Raw genomic sequence first — 23,271 nt, forward strand, 5'->3', positions numbered from 1 at the left:
GAAGAGCAACCTCAAAGCCAAACCTCCTTCCCTTGAAGTTAGTCTGGCGGCCTGGTTTCAGTTCTGTTTGTGTTGATTTCTCAGATCAAGTTTCTGCTTATAATCTTTATAAGTTGTGTAGCTCACAGTAAATCCCCCAAAAGACTTCCAGGCCCATTTTTTTGGTCTAGCTCTGGGCTCTCACACGGGCTCCTGTGGCCTTCAAAGATTGCATGGACAATTTGCGCAGTGCTGCGTGCCAGATGAGGTGCTGGAGGGGCTGTAAGGAGGGCCGCGGTGAGGCCTCTTGATTGAAGGTAAAATATTCTCCTGTGTGCCCCAGAGGATAAGTGGAAATAAAACAGTATTGCAAAATTGCCTTGGTAATTGTGGCTTTTGCAGCTGCCGAGAGAGAATGGAGCAAGCAGCGTTTTCTAGGAGAATGAAGCAATAGCCTGTGAGTGAGGTGTCACGGAATTTACTTTGTAGATCTTTTTAAATATCATAGATAATATTTATGAACTCGCACTCCATCTCTTTCTAACAAATAAGAGGGCTTATTGCAACAGAGTTACAGTAAATTGAAAATATAAAATTGAGGCCATAAAAAACGGAGGGGGGAAAAAGCTACATGCCCAATATTTTTCTGATCTTCCTGGAAGCCAGAAGGAAGAAGGAGTTAGGATAAGTGCCCTGGTTCTTGAGATCATCCTCTTGGCAACATTGGCTTGAAGACCCCTCCCACTGGAGCGTTTATCCCCACATCTATAATAGGCGTACCTTGGGCCGCGCTTCCGCTTCCGGATGGCCTCGGAGGGTAACAGCTTCCCACCTCCTATGGGAAGGATGTCTTTTGTAAGGGAAGAAGAAATCAGTGAGAGCTCCCCTGGCGCGCCTTGAGGGCCTGGCCCCGACTGTGACAGTCGTGCGTGACAGTGTCGTGACAGTGTGATGTGACCCGCCTTCCCACTGCTTTCAGGTTACCGGATGCGCTTAGGGTCTAGCACGGACAAAAAGGACTCAGGCCGGCTGCACGTGGACTTCGCCCAGGCCCGGGACGACTTCTACGAGTGGGAGTGCAAGCAGAGGATGCGCGCCCGCGAGGAGCGGCACCGGCGCAAGCTGGAGGAGGACCGGCTGCGGCCGCCCTCGCCGCCGCCCATCATGCACTACTCAGAGCACGAGGCCGCGCTCTTGGCCGAGAAGCTGAAAGGTAGGAGCTGCGCGCGTTGGCTTCCTCCGCCGCCCCGCCGGCCATGGCCCGCCGCCAGGGAAACAGAGTGATCCCCAAGGGCCGGGCCCAGGTGTTTCTCCTGTCCCTTCGCGTGCTGAGTTCATGGGACCGGGGTCCCCCGGGCTTCCTCCTGCTGCCTGGACAGAGCCGTGCCCCTGCCCAGCCCTCTCCCCTGCCTCCTCCCTGAATGTGTGTGTATATATCAACCAAACTCAAGCAGAGGGGGGCAGAAGAGCCCTCCGCACTAGCCCCAGAGCAGGCCACCATCTGACTTCCTACCCCTGTTGAATGAACCAGTGCCGCCTCCTGCAGGCGGGCAGGTCCCGGGGCTCCTCCAGGTCTGTAGTTTGCACCTCTGCTGGCCTCTTAACAAAGCCCCCCCCAACACACACACAAGGCTTGTCTGCAACCGTGCTGGGGCCCGTGCAGAACAGAAGAGAAATGTAGAATAGGCTCCCTGTCTTTAGAGATGGAGGGGAAGGGACCCTCCTAACGTCTATGGAAGAATTAGAACTAGAAGTGGGCACGTGTCATTTCTTTGACTGTTTTCTGTGCTGCTCTCCCGGGTTTGAGGCCCTGGGGGATAAAGACAGAGAGACGGAGGCTTTAGTACCTGCCACAGTGAACTACAGATGACTGGGGAGAGGCCAGATTTGGAAGTTAGGATGACATGTGTGTCAGTTCTGATCCATCATTGAGCAGAGTTGTTTGACTCCAGCAACATGGGTGCACTTACAGGCAAGTGATGGTCACACCCTCCTCCGTCTGTTGGGCGTGTCAGGTTTCGATGAAAAAACAGGTCATGGTCGCTGGCCATGATGAACTGTAATACAAAGCCAGTGACATGATTGTCAATCAACATATGAGCAACATGCTTTGGGAACTCACGGACAAGTGTGAGTGGTGTTGATGACAGTGTCAAGAAAGTCTTCACAGAGGAGGCAGAACTTGAACCTTGCAGGATAAACAAGATTTGTCTCCCCAGAAGAAGAAAGGGCCTAAAGACATTCTTGTCAGAGGCTGGAGCTCAAAGAGTAAAGACAGAAGGAGGCAGAGGGGAATTGGGCACAGGCGGAGAAAGGCAAGTCGCCTCCTCGGGGGAACAGAGCGAAGGTGAAGCTGGGAAAGCAACCTGAGGCCAGATGGTGAAGGCCCGAGGACTGCCACCGCATTTGGGTTTTATTCCATAAACAGTGGAGAAGTCATTAGGAGAGGAGAGATGCGATTGATCCTTGGAGTGTTTTAGAGCATAGCTGGCAGTGTTTAAAGTGGATTGGATGTTTTCACTAAAGGAAATATGAAAAGCTGCCTGAAACCTATTTTAGGAAGATAGGAAGTTGACATTCTGTTTCTTTAAAAAAGCATTTAAGGGCTTCCCTGGTGGCGCAGTGGTTGAGAGTCCGCCTGCCGGTGCAGGGGACACGGGTTCGTGCCCCGGTCCGGGAAGATCCCACACGCTGCGGAGCGGTTGGGCCTGTGAGCCATGGCCACTGAGCCTGCGTGTCCAGAGCCTGTGCTCTGCAACGGGAGAGGCCCGCGTACCGCACAAAAAAAAAAAAAAGGCATTTAAAAAAAAAAAAAAAGACTTCTGCTTCTAGCCCCCATCCCCTGCTCCAGCCTTGGGAGCCCCTAATCAGATGCAGTTGCCACTGAAACTGTTGACTTGGGGGAAAAAAAAAAAAAAAACACCTCACATTGTAAGAGCTGTGAGTTGAGTTTATTCAGTGTCTTATTGAGGACTCTAGCTCAGGGGACAGCCTCTCAGCTCTGAGGAAATTTTCCAAAGAGGTAACGGAGGAAGTCAGTATATATGTGATTTTGGTGAAGGGGGTGCCTGTTCCCAAGCACACAGGAGAAGGATGCTGCTAGTCGCAAGGAACAGATATCTTAGTTAATGGCTTTAGTACTTTTCTGAGTATGGGAAGATGCAAGAATTTGGGTTCATAAAAGTTTCTTCTGAAAAGATCTACCCATGTGGAAGCCTGTTCTTCCAGTTTCCCCAGAGCACAGAGTGCCGCATTCCTTTTCTCTGCCCTGAATTCCTTTCAGGGTGTGTTGAAGGTCAGCGACTGCAGTGGCTAATGACCTGATCCTTGTAGAACCTTCTTTAGTTGACGTAACCATAGAGCACCTCTTACTGATGCCCTTGGCATATGCTCTGCTGCTCCGAGAAGGCGTGTCTTACCATCATAGGCTGTGGCTGTCCCTTTAATAAAAAGCACGTAAAATGCACATGCAGACGTCCTCACTTTTCCATTCAGACTAGAATCCATAAGGAGTGGGCAGAATGAGAAAGAGCAACATTCTCAAGCAGGAATGTTGATTTTGGAACAAATAATTTTTTCTTTAATATCCAGTACATTGTGTAGTATCACCTCACCTGATGAGCTACGTCAGCTAAACTGTATTCGATCGTGTCCACACCTAGAAGTGACAAAAACTAGCACCTTGGCGCCATGACCCCGTGGAGGAGTTTCAGGAAAGTTTGGCATCTACGTTAGGTTCTTTTTAAGAAACCAGCACAGAAGTGTCTTTGCGTGTAAGAGTTCCACAGCATTGCCTTTCCTGTTAAAGGATAGCAGATTGGGAAGTCAGTTTGGTAAAGTCATTTGCAAACCGTGCCGTTTCAAAACTGTATATTTATATAGATGAGTATAATTTGAAGAATTTAGAAGCCGTACTTTTGCCAAGTACTGTGTGATCCCTTGAGGAGAGAACAGATTGGAAATTTTAATAGATGGCAGTTACAGTAAAATGAGCTAGATGGGGCGACATCTTAGGCAACAGTCAGGTAATATCAAGCATGACAATTTCAACCCAAGCACAGAGTTTGGAGTATAAACAGCATTTAATTGCTTAGGAAATTGGCTGCCTCTGAGAGGAAATCCACTCCTTGCTCCTGATAAGGCTGCAGAGCCAGACAGCAGGAGCCAGGGACACTGTTTCCCTGAAGATGATTTCCTTGATGTGGGGATGTAAAACGCCATCAAGACCTCCGGTAAAAAAAAGCCCGGATCAGAAAGGAAATGGAAATACAATCTGAAAATACCTAATTGGATTTGACTTTTTTTCCTCCCCTGAGAAATCTTGCTATCTCAGGCTTATTACAAGCATTTTTTCCCCCATTTTACACCATACTCGTTTAGCCTTACAATTTTCTTGTGGAAAATCAGCTTTATCCAGCAAAATCTGTACTGGCCAAGTCTTTACTATAACCGACAAGGACCTCCATATCCCGCCCGGTGGTAAAACTATGCGTACAGTAGATGCTCAGTAAATTAATTCCTGTCTCTCTTTCTTAGCTGTTTGGAGCTATGAGCGTGTTGCATTTCCGGCCAGCAGTGCTACCAGGCATGATGGGAAGTGTAGGGAAGTGCGGTGTGCCCTCGGCCATCATTCCACTCACTCCACAAGTATTCGCTGAGCTCTTTGCCATATCCCTGACACTGTGATGCCAGGGAAGCAGCACACAAAGCCCCTGCCTCACAGAGTTTAGGTGTAGTTTAGGTTTCTTGAGTGACAGAGGCAATTACAAAGCTCTCCCCACTATTATGCGTGGGAAGTGCAGCGCGCTAGCCCGGGCGTGGTAGGCAACCCAGCCTGGCAGAGGTGGGGTGAGAGAGGGGTGACTTTCTGGGACCCGGTAGCCCCGATCCAGTGGTCCCTGGGTCTTCTGAGTTGTAATGGTGTAGCGTCTGAGGCACTGAGCACCCAGTGTCCATTATGGTTCATACAAATTCTAAAAAAGAAGATTAGCGGGCACCCTGCTGATTACATAGACATTGTTCCGAGACAGTTCAACTTAGTGAAGACTGACTGGGAAGTAACTGCTCACAGATCCAAAGTTTGTAGCACGGCTTTGAGAAAGTGAGAAGCAGCTCAATACCACCATAATTACACTTCATTGGAAACAGTAGCACCAGGCAGATGAGATAATGAATTTCTCTTTGTCTAACACAGACCATCCACCCCTGGAGGAGCCCCGTGTTTGGACTGTGGAAAGGAGAGATTGATTAGACAGTGAGGAAAGATCATCTCCTGATTCACTGGGGATTTCTCCTGGAAAGAGCATTTAAAAGTTCTTGTGTACTTTTTCCCCCTTTGGAAAGCTTCACATAATCTTTCATTATATGATGAATGACGAGTTCCTCTCTGAATCAGGTGAAGTTTTGACAAAGCTTTGCAAGCATTGTCCTTGGGATTCCCTGATATGTCATCCAGGATACAGTCTTCCTGCGATCAGCATTTGTCATTTCTGAGAACTAGTCTCTGATGTGCATACAGAATGGCCCCCGATCAGCCTGCCAGAGGGAGAAACTGCGGAAGTGGTTGCCAGCATCTTGCTGAGATGGTTGTCAATATTTATGGTTCTGAGAAACTAAAAAAATCAATAATGCTCTGAGCCAAGTCGAAGTTCCATTAGCTAGAAGCCAGGCTTCCTTCTCAGGGCAAAGGAAATATGAAGCACGGGAACCTGTTTGAGAATCACGTCCTTGGACGTTACTGACCTTCACAAGGCAAGATAGACCATTTCAAGTAGAAACATTTTACCTGATCCAAAACAGGAATAATCAGTGCATGATTATGTTGTCCCCGCTGAATTTTCTCATTTTCACAGGTACTGAATTGTTGGAGAGATTGTGTGTGTGTGTGTGTGTGTCCGTGTGTGTGTAAGTGAACTTGTAGGTAATGTCGAGGGTAAAGGGGGAAGTATTAACATTTATGTAGCCTTTCACACTATCAGTGATTTGAAGGCTAGGTGAGGTCCCACCCCTCTTGATGGTTAATTGAGCAGCCAGAGAATGGAGATTTGTTTAGGGATGTCTAAGTTTTAGGTACACATAGTGAAATTTTGGGAATGTTGTCGTAGCAGTGCCGTCCTGGAATGCCCATTCTACCTGAATCAGTATGTGACTGTACACTATAAGTTATTTCCACCTATCATAGAAGCTAGAAATCAGGGACAGCTGTATAGACATACCACTCATTCTGTGTGTGTGTGTGTGTGTGTGTGTCCCCATTTCTGTGGAAAGAAAAGTGTTGTAGGATGTCTTCCTTTTTTCCCTCATTCTCGAGACATTTTGTTCAAACGTGGAATCTCCCTTCCTGTCATTCCCTTCTAGACCCACCAGCAATCAGGCTACTCCAACCCACTTCAGTTTTCATATTCAGGGCTCATGGCCTGGCTCTTGTCACACTTATTGTTCTGAAATTCAGGGCCAGATCTCCCTGTGCACCCAAAGAGGGAGAAGAAATACAAAATGAGCCTGTATCAGTGATTTTACTTAACTCACTAAATAATGAGAGAATGAGTAAGATGTTAAAACTGGTTCAAAAGAGAGTTTGCTTTGTAAAGACATATTTTCTTCTGGACAAAAATTCATTTACATTGTTACAGAGAAGAATTATTTGCATTGTTGTGCCTTTTCACAATTTGTCTTCTCTCCCTAAAGAGTTGTAAAATAGCCTAGTCAATAACAATTAGAGATTCACATCCCTGGAAAATCAGATAATCCCAGAGGCGGGTGGAGAGGATCCTCTAGCCCAGCATTCCATCGGAAGGGTCTGCAGTCTCTGTGCCCATTTCCAAGACTTTGACATTTTTTTTTCACATTTTTTTCTGGGATGAAGATGACTGACGTTTAAGCAGCTCTTCTTTAAATGGGGGTGGAGGGTTTGGGGACAGGGATTCACAAAGCTCATGAGAATCACATCAGAGCCTTTCAGTATTCGCCACTCTCTCAGATGCTACTTTCCATTTCAGGTTTTCATTATCTTTTAACTTAGGTGAGCTCCTCACCAGTTTCCCTGGCTTTTATTGAGTGGTTTCTTCTAGTGCTTCTCCAGTTTCAATGTGCATATGAAACGCTTGGACTAGGATGCAGATTCTGAGTCTGGAGGCCTGAGGAGGGTGAGGCTACGTTTTTGATAAGCCCCCAAACGAGGCTCACGCTTGTGGTCTTTGACTAGCAAAGATGTTTGCCATGTGCAATTTTTAGAATGCCTCCTACGTGCCCCGTGCTCAGTAAACGTGGAAAAGAGGGATAGGGAGGGAGGTTGACAAATTCCGACGTGACGAGAAATGAAATAAGATGGGCATGGATTCAGATACTGAAGTGTGATCATCATTATAATATTATTTAGTCCTCAGGAAGCTGAATACAAAGGTTATCACCTTCCCAGAATTAAAAAACTAAATTCAAAGCTAAATGCAAGGGTTATTACCTTCCAGAATTTAAAAAAAAAAAAAAAAAAAAAAACTTTCAAAAAGATTTTTAAGTCATTGGATAAGCTGATTAGCTTACTGTGGAAAGCTCTGCTTCTGTGTAATTATCTGACAGCTCTCTTAACCTTCATCGCTTACGGTAATAACCTCGGAGGCCTGGAGGATGAAAGGACCAGCCAGCTTAAGTGCCGAGAGAACATTTATCTCTGGTAGACAATGTGAAAACACTCTTCAACCTGAAATTAAAATGTTTATTATCAACTGGTATTTCCCAACTTTTGACCACTGGATTTGCTGTAACTTTCCAGCACTAACGCACTGCAGATCTATTAGAAATAGAGTATAATGAAAGAAACTACGAAGGGAAAAACTCGGAGTGAGCAGAAGACTGAAATATGTTTTGGAAGTTTTCTTCTCACGTTGACCCCTCAGAACTGGAGGGCCAGTGGATACATGAACCAATGATTACTGTATAGAGTGACTAATGTTTTCATAGCAGGATATGTAGGGAATTGTGGAAGCGTAGCAAAGGGACACCGAATTCATGTTAGGATTGCAGAAAAGCTTCCTTTATGAAAGGCACTTAGGCTGACTCTTGAGGGAAGCATTAACAGTTAGCCGGGTAGACCAGGAGTTCCGGGGCCCCTAGGATGAGTGCACAGTACATGCTAAAGCAGGGAGACAAGGCCATGGTCCTTAACAAAGAGGAGTGTGACAAAGGAATGGTGAATGGATTGAAGGGGAAACTGCAGCTCAAGGGAGGCCATGGAGCAAACAGTGGCAGTAGCCCAGGTGTGACATTGTGAAGACGCTGATTAGAAAACATTGGGCAATTTTTAATGAGCAAATGGTCCATAGTCACTCCAAAATATGCCAATTTTCCCAATTCTTTGTGTGGAGAAGGCATGTCTGGACATTCTAGTTTCTGAAGGGCACCCATGTTCAGAGTTGAACCCACGCATATCCACAGAAAGTATTTGGAATTTTTATAAGTGCGTCTTTGATGTGATTTTTATGAGCCGTGTTAATTTATTTCCGCATGAATAGCTTTAAGAGTGCCGCAATCTAAATCCTGTTTAAATTAGTTTATATTGTTTTCTGTTTTCTCTGTGATCTTTCCCCTGAATCCAGAATTGAATTTTCATTTGGGTATTGAAAATGACCGCTCCCAACACCCTCCCGTAGCCGTTCAGGGGGAGCTGCTGGCTTCGTCTTCATTTAATACAAAGTCACGTCTTACATGGCAACAGACATCGACTAGACTTAAACCAGTCATTCGTTAGCTAATGTTTTCACAGTTAATTTGAACGTCAGTACATCAGTCATCCACCAGCCCGCCTCAGAAAGTTCAGTAACGAGGATGAAATTGGGAGTTTTCAAAACTATGTACTAAGCGATATATATATATGTATATATGAGATATATACAGTATATAATGTATATTTTATTTTATTCATATATACTGAGAAAATGGAATTCTGCCTACTATTACTTGTTACAATGTTAGAAAGTCTCTTGCCTACTTACTTTTTCAACTGTGTATTTTCAGTTGCTTAATCCTAAAATTGCTGTCTCTCTTTCTGAAAACTATCAATTAGCTCTGATCTGGTGAACTTATGCTTTAGGTCTAAGAGTGAAGAACGATAAAAATTGGCTCTTAGGTCATTCAAGGAAACATGCATTTTTAAAATTTAAGTGTGTTCTTCCTGACAGTAAATTAGGGTATTTATGGACTGCGTAACCACAAGCAAGAGAAGAAAAAACTGCGCCCCTGCGAGGGTGAAAGAAAGATGGGACCCCGTTGCTCGCTCTCTCTCTCCTTGGAAGCCCCATAATGAAAACGTCTAGGATTTTTCTCTGTGTTACATAGAGATGCAAGTCACAGCAAGGGGGAAATATGGTTCATGAAGTCAGAGTTCTCTTTTCTGTTGTTGTTATTTTTTAAGAGGGGGAGAAAAAAAAGAAAAGATTTCTTATAAGCATTAGGTTGATTTCTGCTGTCTTTTCGGAGGCCCATTCTCCTAACACATATCTGCAGAGACGCAGAGAGAGGGAGAGAGACAGAATTTATTCTGACTGTAAGGGTCGCAGTGGGGCTCCCACAAGCATAATGCTGAATTATGGGCCTCTCCACGGGTTGAACGCAGTGTTAAGTTGTGTGATGGATTCTATCTTATACAAGCCGCTCTGGTCCATGAAATAAGAACCCCGTGCAGCTGGAGTTCGCTGAGGGTTGAACTCAGACTGAAATTCCAGAGTTAACAAAACTGTGCAAACCAGCTGTGACGCTGAACAAGTGCGCGCTCAGTTGCGGGTTGGTTGAAATTGGCAAGGAAACTTGAGTCTTTCACGTGCGGGCCGCCCTGTGGGCCTTCCCCAGGCCACTTATCTCCTCGGATCAAAGCGTGAGGGCAGAAGGGGCAGGTTTGCCCAGGAGTAAAGCTTTGATCCCCAAGCCCAGACTGGCACCACCCAGGCGGGAGAGGGCCCGAGACGGTGGCCCATCAACAGCAGGATTTCCATCCTGGAGAATCCACGGGCGCTGGGTCAAGCGACCCTGCCTTCACTCAGTGCACGTACCTCCTGGGCAGGAAGCAGCCACAGCAGTGAAGTGCCCTGGTCTGAAAGGGGGCCTCTGGGAGAAAAGGTACTCACGGTGTTCCCACAGCGCTCCGCCAGATTCACAAAGCACTCCGCGAATGCAGGCTTTGTATGGTGTGTAAAATACCAACAGCGGTGGTTGATTGTAAAACCTCTGGTGAGTAAAATAAAATAAAATAAAATTCCTTTACTAAATGTGAACCACCCTCTGTCTGTTCATCTAGAGTGTGTATGTATGTGTGTGTGTGTACGTATGCACACAATATAATAATACATAAACAATGGAATAGACACATACAGTGTACAAGGATGTCTCTGCTGTCCCTCTAGTAGAGGGAACATGGTAGTCACTTAGTATTTGTCAAATGCGTGAGAAGCATCTGAATCTTTTAGTCTAATTTTGCTTCTTAGTTTTAGAACTCAGATTCTACTCAGTTTACTTGGAAAATGTAGGATTTTTTTTTAATTTTTATTGAAGTATAGTTAATTTACAATGTTGTGTTAGTTTCTAGGATAGTTCTCTTAAATCACATCTTTTTGGGGGTAAAAAAATAGGGATGAAAGGCTCGTCTCCTCAAGTTTGTCTGGAAAATACGCAGTGAGCCTTCAGCAATGGGATCAATTAACGTTGTAATAACCGACATACAGCTTCCACTTCCAGTTAACTTAATCTCCTTCAAACTTGCTTCTTCTCCACCTCCAAGTCAGTCGTAAAACACAGATCTGTTCCAGTAACTATTTGCGAACGGGCAAGTATATTGGTTTCTTTGAAATAAACTTTATCACTTATTTACAGGTAGAACCTCCCATCCCCTCCCCCCATCAACACACCCCTCAAACCAAGTTCAAATGGGTTTCCAGTAGCCTTCCAAGGCAAACACTGACCACCCCGGAACAGGTCCTCTTTTGTTGAAAACAAGGAAATATTCTAGTTTTCAGCCTAATCAAATATGTTCTATTAAACCTAAAGTGAAATTAGTTTTGAACTGCAGTAGTATAAGAATTGACCTATTCCTACTACCCACCTTGGGAACAATATCTCACATCACAACCACTTTTAAAAGTAATTTAATCTGTCATCCACATCTTGACAATAACTCAGCAGATTCTAAGTCAGAAAACTAGTATCACTGTATGCTATTTCTGGTGAAAGAATAAAGAAATCAACTGGAGGCCAGATAGGTGAATGACAGTTTTTCGAGCCCGTCTTAAGAAGGAGAAATCTGGGTTTGGTGGAAGAGTGCAGTTGTACCGTATTTCAAAGGATGCCCAGAACAGATCTTCTAAAACTGAGCTCATTGAGAGGGTGAACCACCCCTTTGTTTCTTGGGTGGTTGCGCAGTGCCGTGGAGCTAGATGTGGGAAGACAAGCTAAGTGATGATGGAGCCATTAGTCGCAGGAAAGCTCACAAGGTCAAGTTCTGAAAACATATCCATTAGGATGGACCGTGCTTTGCCTTTAGAGAGGAACCAAAGTGAAAACCAAAATCTTTCCTGGGCGTGATTTGGACTTGGTGGTTTTGCATTTCCAGACGATAGCAAGTTTTCAGAGGCCATCACAGTGCTGCTGTCCTGGATTGAGCGAGGGGAAGTAAACCGGCGGTCCGCAAACCAGTTCTATTCCATGGTGCAGTCGGCCAACAGCCATGTCCGCCGGCTGATGAACGAGAAAGCCACCCATGAGCAGGAGATGGAGGAGGCCAAGGAGAATTTCAAAAATGCCTTAACCGGAATCCTCACTCAATGTAAGTAAGATTTTGGGGGGCCATCTCTTTTGTCACGACGTTGCCTTTTCTTATGTACTCTTTTTTTTTTTTTTCATTTGGGGGTAAGTAGTCCCATAATTTCCCATCTTACTCCATATCGAATGGCAAAACCTCATAACCAATTTCATGTCCTGTGGCAACTTGGAGGAACACGGACCCCGCCCTGAGAGCTTACTTCTCAAGGTGAGCAGCATTTCTGTAGCTTTTCCTCAGAACACCCCGCCTGGCCCCCAGGGCGGGGCAGACAGACGCTGCTTCGGTGCCTGCTGGACCCACTGCAGTTCACACCGCCCCTGCAGGGTGGCCACCCTCACCTGCGGGCTCTACACCCAGACCCGTACATCCTCCCCGTGCTGAGAGTAGAAGCCGCCCCTGAATACACTGTCACGCATTGTCCTTGGGCTCTGTTTAGAAAGAAGGTCAGAAAGACTCCTCCTCAGGATCCTTTATTTGAGGTGAGCCTTGGCTGTCAACACAGGCAACTCAGGAGTAGAGATTTTTCTGCAGTATTATTTTTTGTCCTTTTTTTCATTTGGAAAGCAAATTGCCTGAACCACTGGATGCCGGTGATTTTTCATGTCCAGATCCTAAATTGATGAGAGGGAGTAAACGGGGCTTTTTCTCATAGAACAATAGTTAGGGAAATTACCCAGGGCTCTATTCAAAACAAAGGACATATATTTTTTTCCGGGCACTCTGCGTCTGTAGTTAATGTCACAGTGGCATCACGCCTCACAGCTGCTCATGTGCCCCTTGCTTGGTAAAAGCTATTAAATGACACTTGTAACGGTGCCGCGCTCCATTCCGCACCAGGTGCAGGACCCCGCACGGGATGGCAACATATGCAATTTACATATTCATTCTGAGAATACGTATTATTTTCAATGACATCATGTGCCAGAACGCCCATCACCTCTTTCATCAGTGTAAACCCCAGCCATAATGTATCCATTAGGATGGAAAGAGAGGAGGGGATGAAAAACCAGCATCTTAACTGTAAATGTGTTTTATATGACTTCATTGTCAAAAGACCATTTTTGCCACAGTGTAAAATGTCACGTGAGGAAACTCCCAAACATAAACTCTGATAAGTGACCAAATATCCAGTATGAGACCAACCTGGGACACCCTGTCTTTGTAGAAAAAAAAAAGGAAAAACGGAACTGCTGTATCTCATAGAGACTACTGTCAGCCCACCTTACCTAGATTCCCTGGTGGCGAGCAATGACCTTTTACCCGACTGTGTATGCCCAGCAGTTCTGAAGTTGGGGTTACTAGGGCTAGGCTAAAGTCCACTAACACCCAGACCACCTTTTAAAGGAGGGAAGCAGAGAATTGATTAGTAGGTGGGGTAGGGTGGATTGGTAGCAGAGAAAAGGGAGAGAGGGAAAGGCCACACCATTCTAATAATACAGTTCCTGCAAAGTTATGGCAAGAAGCCAACTGCCTGAACAGTAGAATGATCACTGATTACCTTTTGCTCACTAGCGTCAGTTTGAGATAAATCCTTATTCCTGTGCGGTGTACAGTCCCACTGGGCAGGGAAGACTCAATCCTTGACTCTCACAAGGAAGATAGGAAGGCAGCCACACATTAGAATAGGAGAGGGATTTTGGTTTTTTCTTACGATACCCGTTGAAAGAAGCACTTGTTAAAAACAAGCCCCCCATCGTGCGGCTGAAAGAATGGGATGTGTCTAATGTTATACAGGTAGAAGCCAACCTAAGTGTAAAACCAACGAGCGATAGACAAAGAAGTCCAGCACGTGGGGACACAAACGTCAGTGTTTTACTCCTGATAAAAGCTGAATTGGATAATGGGGTTGAGATCTGCAGCGATGACGGGCTTCCTGATGCTGGACCTGGGGGTTGAGCATCCAGCCACAGGCAGCTCCGAGGACCACAGGCTTCTTCCTGTGGAGCCTGTATCCGTATGTACCACATCACACGTGGAGAAGCAGGCGGGAATGAGTACAGGTGACCCTCGAACATCGCACAGGGGTTAGGGGCTTGGACCCTCTGCAGGATGAAGAATCTGAGTATAACTTTACAGTCGGCCCTCCCTGTCCCCAGTTCCATATCCGCAGATTCAAGCAAGCACGTATGATGCAGTATGGTAGTATACATAAATGGACCTGCACAGTTCAAACCTGCGTTGTTCAAGGGCCCACTGTACCCTGTACAGGCAGGCTGGTTCACTTGCTCCCTGAAAAAGAAGAGAATGAAGGGCTAGAGCAGGGCCAGGAATTTTGGAGGAAGATCCCACCTCATGGAAACCGCAAGAATGGAGATTACTATCATAGATAACACTAAGGTACCTCACCTGTAAAACATCAACATTTAAATTCTTGCTTTTAGCCTTCAAACCTGTCCTTCTTTGGTTTTTTCCTTCCCATTTTAATAAATTCGCAGACCAAAATCCTGTAAGTAATTTTCACACCCACCATCCCCCACCACCAAAGCCCACATGTAGGACAGCAGGAAATCCCATTGTTTCAACATTCAAAATTGACCCACTTTTATTCATTTTCACTGCCACCATTCAAGTGCAGGCTGCCTGAACGATGATAAGAGCCTGTTATGTCAGTTACATATGGTGTCCACTTGTAAGTAATAGAAAACCCAAGCAAACTTTATCTTAACAAATGGAGCATTTTCTTTATACCCAGTGAAACCCAGATTTGTTGGCACTGATTCATTGGTTTAAGGCTGTCAGGCCTGAGGTTTCTGTGATACTATCAATATTAACCTTCTTAGATAGTTGTCTAAGAGGGCTGCTGTTGCTCCTGCCATCACATCTTGTTTTTACAAGCTGGAATCACATAAGAAAAAGGAGAGGAAGAAAGGAAGAGGAAGGGGTTGCACCTTTAGAGCAGGAAAGCAAATTTGCCCAAAGATCCTCAGTAGGCTTCAATTTATGTCTTGTGCAAAATTATTACACGTGGCCATGCCGAGCTACAAGGAAAATGGGAAATATACTTTTTTGACTGGGCCCATTGCTCTCCAGAATAAAACTGCAGTTCTCCGAGTTAGGAAGGAGGGGAGAATGGCTACAGAGAGACATTTTGCAGTTTCTGCCATGTGCCCTTTCCACCTTTCCTCCAGCTCAATCTATTTTTCACACATTGTCTGACATAAGTCAGAGCACGTCTTCCCCACTTAAATCCCTTGAGTAGATTCCCATTGCACTTACAATAACATTCATCCTCCCGGGCCTCAAGCTCTCCGTGCTTGCCTCTTCAACGTCAGCTCTCCCTCACCTCATGAGGCATCATCTCCACTGGCCTTTTTCCTGCCGAGCCCGTTAAAGCTACCTCCCACCTACGAGCCTTTGCATATCTGTTCCCTCTGTCTGCTGTGCTCTTCCCTGTACTCTGCATGCTTCCATCCCTCTCATCCTTTAGGTCTTGGCTGTAAGGCCACCCTTTCAGAGAGGCCTTCCTGATCCATCCTCTCCCAGCAGGCTCACCATTCCTGCATCTCATCAGGTTCCTCAGGGCGCTTCTCCAAATGGGTATGACTTAATGAATTCTCTGGTTTTGGTTTATTGTAATAAATGTCACAAAGGAAAGGACACGACTCTCCTAGTCATCGATATATATCAAGTGCCTGGAACATGGAAATACGCAACAAATATCTGGTGGATGAGTGAGTGAATGAATGAGTACGTTGGAAGGAAGGCAGGAAGGAAGGCTGAAACCGTAAGCTCAGAAGTTTCCAGGAACCTTGTAGAACAGTTTGGCATCGGTGTTAGCACTGTCTGTGGGTAACGGAGTTTCACCTCGCATGTGTAATCGAACAAGTTGAAGAAAGAGCTCACCAGCTGTGCTCTTGTTGGAAACTGCTGTATTTTACCAGACACTTGGTAACAGGCTAGAGGATGTTAGGAGAGTTGGGGTAGAAGAAGAAACACAGAAGTTCATGTTGACATCTCCCCAGTTGTCACTCTCTGACAACCTGTACCTTCCCCATCTCCCTATTACTGTTTGAGAGACTCCCCCCCCCCCCCCCCCCCCCCCCCCGCCGGCTTAACCCTGTAATTTGATTCTGGGAAGTATTTCACCAGCCAGCAAATACCAACAGGGATTGTGAAAACCCCAGCTGAACTTGACAGCCCCCAGAGCTGTGCAAGGGGTGCGCGCCCCAGCCACAGAGGGCCTGAGGGGCCCTCGTGTGAGTCCTCAGTAGCCGGGACCCTTCAGGAGGACTTGCAGATGGCAGGTACTTTCAGTGTGAGCCTCAGCTGGAGTTAAGCCTGTGACGTAGAACGGGAGCATTGCAGAGCTCACTGAGCCATCGCAGAAGCTTCCATTCGTTTTTATGTGCTTTTACGAAGACGACAATTCCCCAGATGCAAAGGGGAACCAAATTCTAATGTGAAATTCACCATAAAAATATTAGCAGTAACCCGACTAGCCTGGTAGGTGTGTGTACATTTCCTCATCCTTTGAATTTTGAAATATATCTCACGTCATGTCTGGTGGAGTTATGTTCGTTCGTCTCCACCGCATTTTCTGCTTCCCCAGATGGCTTCAGGGTGAGTTTGGTGTCCATACACGGAGCTACCTCTAAAATAATAGCTGCGGAAGTCCACAGCAGTCGACGTACTTGCCGTATTTTCCAAAAGTAGAACCAGTCATCCCCCCACTTATGAGCTTTCATATTTCTGGCAAACACCACAGGAATCCCATTTGGCTTTGTCTTTTAGAATTAGATTCGGATTGTAAAGCACTGGGATTCGGGAATGACATCTCAGCTCTCCTTCTCCAGAGTGGCTGGAAATTTCCTGGTTATTTGACAGTTACTCCCTCCCACATAAAAGATCGCCACAATGTCAATGTTACGCTCCTAGAATTCCATGGCAGCCTCTCCATTAGAAAGTCAAGTTTCAGGGAGTCGTTCGTAGGCGGTTTGGAAGCAGGTCTATTGTTGAACTAGTTTATTACAGATTACAGCAAGTGGGGCTGGCCTGGTGTCCTGAAGAGAGGGCCCACGGAACAACTTCCAGGCAAATTCCGGTACATTACAAAGCTCCAAGCGCAGTAAAAGTGTGGGTCCCTATATAGATTTTGTTGGAAATAGCCAACTGGTTGACCAGGAGAAGGGAAATTCCAGTGCATGTTAGTCCATTTAAATGGATTAAATGCACATATCTCCTTGCCTTGCTTAGCCTTGCTTTCATATTTGAACAAATAGCATGTGTTCAAAGGGGAAAAAAACCCAAGAGCCATGAATAATTTAAAGGTTGAGATTTATTTCAAGGTCTACATCAAAGGCCAGCAGTTACCTTCTAGCTTTGTTGGTGTTTAGTTCTGCCAACATTTGTTGAAGTTCTAACCTTCTTCCTATCTCTGGCCTTCACCCCAGGATGGGCTATGTAAATATAATCAAATAGGCATTGTTTCCATCTGAGCCTTGGCATAAAATGTCAAAGGGCAGCAACTAAACCCAACCAAGAGTTTGGGAAGTATGGCATCCATTCACTTCTACTTTGGATCGTTTTTCACCTGTGACAATGGATGTGCAGTTTTCAAAGATGTTAGATGAGAGCATCCTTTAAACTGGTGGGGCACCTAGGGCTTTCCCTTCCTTTCTGGGCCAGCTGGATAGATCTCATTCGCTATATATAAAGAAAGGAAAAAAAAGTTCAGTACAGGTGAATCATCTCATCCTTATGTCATTTTATTCTCATATCATCCTTATCTCATCTTTATGTCACCTCTCAGCCTATCCGTTGGGCAGAAACTCCCCCAAGTTTCCCAACTGAGAGACTTTCAGGTTGTGATCTTCCTTGCTTTTTAAACATTTATACGTCAGAGGAACTCCCCATAGGCCTGCCCACATTCAGGTTTTCAGTTATGAGCAAAGCTTGTCATTTCAAAGCTCAGAGAAGAGCTGTTTATAAAGTTGAGGAAACATGTTCCACAACACTCAATTATTAATGTGCATGCCAGGTTGATCAATTGTCCATGCCTTGTTACAACACACACACATCTGATGAAAATTTAAACACTCCATGATCGTCCCACTCTGGTAATTTCCCAGCACACTTCCTGGTAAGAGAGGAGAGAGGGAAGGGAGCAAAGTGGGGGAAAGGCAAACGGGAAGCAGAAGGTGATGGAGAAGGACTTAGTAATATTAATTTAAGATTATGTGGGGCTTTCCTGGTGGAGCAGCGGTTGAGAGTCTGCCTGCCGATGCAGGGGACACGGGTTCGTGCTCCGGTCCGGGAAGGTCCCACATGCCGCGGAGCGGCTAGGCCCGTGAGCCATGGCCGCTGAGCCTGCGCGTCCGGAGCCTGTGCTCCGCAACGGGAGAGACAACAGCAGTGAGAGGCCCGCGTACCACAAAAAAAAAAAAAGATTATGTGCCGTAAGTATTAGCAGGATGGAAAACTAGAAATTGTTGAGTGTCAGAGCTGGAGGGGACCTCAGACCCTCATTGGCCCAAGCCCCCTCATTTTATAGAGGAGGAAACTGAGTTTCCAAGAGCAGCCCTGATAGGCCCCTGTCATTTAGCAATTTATGGGCACATTAGAACCCAGGACTCTTGGCTCCTTGGACAGTTCGCTTTCTCTGTGTGCATTGTGTTTATGAAAAATGAAAAGAATCAGAGGAGGATAAGTATAAGTTTATAGTTTACAGGTGGGTGTGAAGAAGTGTGCTGACATCACACTGAATATAAGAGCTGCTACCTGGTCAGAAAACAAAGTCTTTGCCTCTAGCACGACCCTCTATCCCCCCTCCGCACTCGTACTTCCTCCCCATCCCTTGTCTGAAGCATTTCCCCTCCTCCCCAGGCCAGAACCGAAGCTCCTATCACACCTCCAACATGAATCTTTTCTGTCTGTCCTACGCATAACCACCTCCCTTTCTCCTCCCTTCTGTAGCGCTTGTCGGTACTGTCTACTTGGGCATTTGATGATTCTTTTAAGCATCAGGTTTGGGGTTTTGGTTTTTTCCTCCAGCAAGATTTTAGGCTAAGCAGAGACAGAGACCGTTTGCTGTTCTCTTCTCCCGCCTCCCTGCCCCACTTTCAGGCGACGTTCTTGTAAGCACCTCAGTATACAAATATGGGTTGTTGATCCCGTGTCACAGGTGGAAATGAAAGTAGTATTGGAAATTGGGCTGGAACCTAATAAATGTGAAACATTCTAAATGTTGGTTTGGGGGGTAAACCGTGATCCTAACTGGCTCTGATCTGATATACCATTCTCCTTAAAAGTGAAATACATAGCATATGCTTTAGTTGAGAATTTTGCAGAAGTAGCACTAGAGCACTGTCGTTGATGTTATTTTAACCTGGAGATTGGGAAGGTTAGAACTGTCATGCAGATTTGTTTTGTGCATTTATGATAGGAAATGGCATCAACCTCATCTTAGATCCCGAAAAAAGCCGACAGTGGAGAGTTGTGAGCCCAGCTTGACCATAAATTAGCCAGGTGACTTTAGGAAAGGCCTGGAAGCTCCTTAAGTCTTCGTTTTCTCATCTCTGCGATGAAAGGGTTTGACCAGACAGTCCCCTAGGTTCTCTTCCCACTCTGAAAATTCGGCTGTCCTTATCGTATCAACAACTTCGACCCTTGAACATCTCTGAATGTCTGCACACAACAAGTACCTGCCGGGATGTCAGTAAGTCCGGAGCTGATCATAGAGCAGAGGATCAGGTGACACTCTCCGTGCCCGTCCGGACTCTGCCTGGCTGTGGAGGTTAAACCTCCGGGCAGTACTGTAAGTTTTAAGTTTCTTGAAGGCAGATACGACGTGTTCTTGACTCTCTGTGCAACTGAAAAAGAGGTACTGATTAGTATTTGTGCTCAAACAAAAGAACACGGTCCAGGGAGACTTGTGACAGAGTAGCCGCAGACAACGTGAGAGAACATCTACTTAAGGAGACAAACTGCTTAGGTGTGCAGACCCCTGCTCTAGCAGGTAGCCTTGCGATCCGCAAAGCCAAAAATATATCCTGTCTGTTCCTTCACAGAGAGTTCGCAGACCCCTGTGCCATGGGATGACAGAGGTAGGAAGGATATTCAGGACTGACCCCCCTTGACCCTGGGATTCAAACAGGTGGAGATTTTCGCAGGCCGCACAGCTGCTTAGAGGGGGAGCTGCGGCCTCAGAAATGCAGGCTGCATGACCCTCCCTGCCCGCCCGCGTGCCCCCAGAAACCCTGTGCGACTCCTCGACCCCTAAAAGCTCTCCCTCGGCCCCACCTCAAGCTTCGCCTGCTGGGGCTTTTATTCAACAGCAAAAGTAGGACAGCACGGATTTTAGATGAAAGCGTGTGCTGAGCGTGTACCCCGAAAGGAGTCAGTCACAGTCTGGTAGACAGGTGAGCAGGGGCCCTGTTTGCAGACCCTGGGATTCTTCCTTGCTGTCGTTCACATTCCTGAGAACACTTTTGGAAAGGGCTCAGTGCAGCTTGCTGCCCCATCACAGCCGCAAATATTTGTCTTCTTTGCAGTAGAAAATGCTGGTCACCATAACATTTTGGACCAGCCGTTGTTAAAGCCTTTCCTGCCCGCCTTGGCGCTCTCTGCAGCCTCCCTCTCGGCAGTTCTCATGCTGGGGTTCACCGGGGCTGCAAGGACCAGCAGCGTCTCTGGATCTTTTTGTCCCCAGTGCCTAGTGCAAGGTCTGGCATGGCGGTGTGCTCCACAGTGTTCGTAAGACTTTGGCCCATAGTACAAATGCATATACAAATGGGTATAAATGCACGATTTGAAGTTGCACAGATGCTATTTTCCATCCCCAGCTTCACCACTTGCTAAGTATATGACTGGTAATAATACCCTCTCTGTGAATCTCAGTTTCTTTCTCAGTGAAATGGGCATAATAATAGCACCTGCCTCAGATCGTTGTTGGGGAATTTAAATGAGGTAATGTTTTAAATCAGAGGCTCTCAAACTTCATTATGCGTTGGAATGACTCGGGGACCTTGGAAAAGCAGACTCTGCTGGATCGGTGGTTGCCAGAGGCAGAGGTTGGGGGGTGCAGGGAAGGGGTGAAGGAGGGCAAGAGACACAAACTTCTAGTTATAAAATAAGTAATTCCCGGAGATGAAATGCACGGCCCGACAGCAATAGTTAACAGTACTGTATTGTGTATTTGAAAGTTGTTAAGACAGTAAACCTTAAAAATTTTTGTCTCGAGAAGAAAAACTTGTAACCATGTGAGATGACGGATGTTAACTAACCTCGTGGTAATCATTTCATGGTACGTACATACTGCAAATCATTATGCTGTGCACCTTCAGTTTACACAGTGTTGTATGTCAGTTATATCTATCTCAATAAAACTGGGAAAAATGTTTTTAGGAAAAGAATCTGCTGGGCCCCACCCCCCCGAGTTTCTGTGCAGTAGGTCTAGGGACTACTTGCATTTTAATAAATTCCCAAGTGATGCCCACGATGCTGGTCCAGGATCCACACTTTGAAAACCATTGTTTTAAATCATCAAGCATAGTGCCTGGCCCAGTAAGTCTAAGTAATCAGAAGTAGCCAGCTCCTGTTACCTGATTTCTCCTGGCACCACTCATGGAGTTGATGGTGACGCAGAGGAAAGCAGGGTCACCCTTTTGAGGGTCACAAAGGAGAAGGGATACCCAGAAACCAGGTCTCTTCCCTTCTTGCTGGATGGTCAGTCTTCACAACAAGCCAGTTACTGATCAAAAGGGCAGTTCTGATGAGTCTGTGGACTTCTTTCCGTGATTCACAATGGAAACTGCAAATGCGGATAGCTCGGGTTCAGAGAATCGGTCATCATGTAATTCAGGCCTTTTCTCATTGATCAGGAATGGCAAAATTTAACGTTTGATTACCAGCTGTTGACAAGGGACAGGAAAACAATCTGAAAAATACTTGCGGGCATAAAATGTGAGTGCCACTTGGCGATAGCTCTCAAAAATTAAAAATTCATACACTCTGTTATATATGTTTTCCACTGCTGAGAATTTCTTATAAAGATATTTAGGTAAGAATGTGTCAGAAAGTATGTCTAAGGGTGTTCACTGCAGCCTTACTGATAATACACGTAGGACTTAAGAGCAAGATACAGCACAGTGTATATATCAATAATATTGGCACTTTATGTAAGTAAAACAAGGTTACACATAGTGTACTGTATGTATAACTTTTTCTTTGGATGGATACTCTGTTAACAGTGGTTACCTTTAAAGAGAGACACTGGATGGGCGGTAGTCAGGAAGGGAAGATAGACTTTTACTTTTCATTTCATTCATTTTTTTCTTATAGACGTATATTACTTTCATTTAGTCAATAGGGATCATCCAGACAGGGTGATTGATTGGATTTTCAAAAGCCTAATAGATGCTATATATTGTAAGGAACCATTAAAATTATAATAGCTTCATGGATTTTTGTTCCATTACTTTCCAGAATATTTGAACAGATGCATTAATAAGGGTATCTACAGTTCCCTGAAGTGTATTGGGATTTATACTCTACAGAGCTTCAAAAGTCACTGTCTGCCTAATATCTTACCATTTATTGGAACAATGTCACCGTTTCCTGCTTGCTCAGAATTTGCCAAAAGCACCGTGTTTCTTTTTGTGTAATTTGATCCAGCATGTTTTTCTTCCTATCCTCACCCCACTCCCCAAAAGAACCAGATTTCTGGCCTCGTCTAGCCAGGAAGCTCAGAACCGTGGTACCTGCTGGTGGCGTTCTGGCCTCAGGTTCAACAGGGCTGGAATGGATTCACAGGGTTACACAGCATGGCTCTTTTTAGTCATCTCAAGACAAAAACCCCAGAATGCCCTTTTTCCTCCTTGACTTGAAATTCCGGTCCGTGCCTCCTTAATGTATGGGTTTGATGGAGTTAATTCTGTTTCCTGGGCTTCCCGCCAGACTCACTGGCTCCTGAGTGAGGACCCAGAACACAAGTGAGGGCGCAGGAATCTCTCTGGGAATCACTCTAGCAGCTTCCCCTGTCATGTTCAACACTAACGGCTCCTCCCTCTGGCTTTGTCTCACTCCTCTGGGCGTCCAGAGGGCCCAAATCACTTACTCCACTCGCTGTTATAATTCTGCAATCCAGGGCCAAGGCTCATCAGTCCCACCCTAGCTTTTGGTATTTAAAAACAACACTAAAACGCTAGTGGGGGAACTCAGCTCTTTTCACTTGTTACACGCCTTTGAAAATCTCTTAGGAGCTCTTCACAGAGGATTTGGGAAAATGTTATCCCTTAAAGGAAAATAAAATTTCCTCTGAACCCCACAGAGTTAAGGCTCTATCAGGAGCCTAGATAACATTAAAAACAAAAATTCAGCTTGGAAGATTTGTTTGAGGTGCTCTATTTAGGCAGGCCTACTGCCTATAAGGACTTAATCGGTTTCTCTTGATATTTGGGAGACTAAATGGATTGAAAGCTCTCTCACAGCTGCTTAGCTGGAACAAAAGATGCAGGAGGTGTGGGGGACTCAAGACACACACTCAGGAGCAC

General features: G+C 45.6%; 1 protein-coding gene across 9 annotated transcripts in view; it reads left to right on the top strand.

Annotated features, from left to right (window-relative positions):
* The window catches only part of ENOX1 (ecto-NOX disulfide-thiol exchanger 1), a 609,053-nt gene that overhangs the window by 459,331 nt on the left and 126,451 nt on the right, over positions 1-23,271 (top strand). For all 9 annotated transcript variants that reach the window (XM_079902712.1, XM_079902713.1, XM_079902711.1 and 6 more), the window contains 2 exons: positions 959-1,192; positions 11,573-11,785. In XM_079902712.1, the coding sequence (XP_079758838.1) occupies positions 959-1,192; positions 11,573-11,785 (447 nt within the window). The remainder of the gene's footprint in view (positions 1-958; positions 1,193-11,572; positions 11,786-23,271) is intronic.

This window comes from Stenella coeruleoalba, assembly GCF_951394435.1.
Source record: "Stenella coeruleoalba genome assembly, chromosome: 18".
Classification (NCBI taxonomy): domain Eukaryota; kingdom Metazoa; phylum Chordata; class Mammalia; order Artiodactyla; family Delphinidae; genus Stenella; species Stenella coeruleoalba.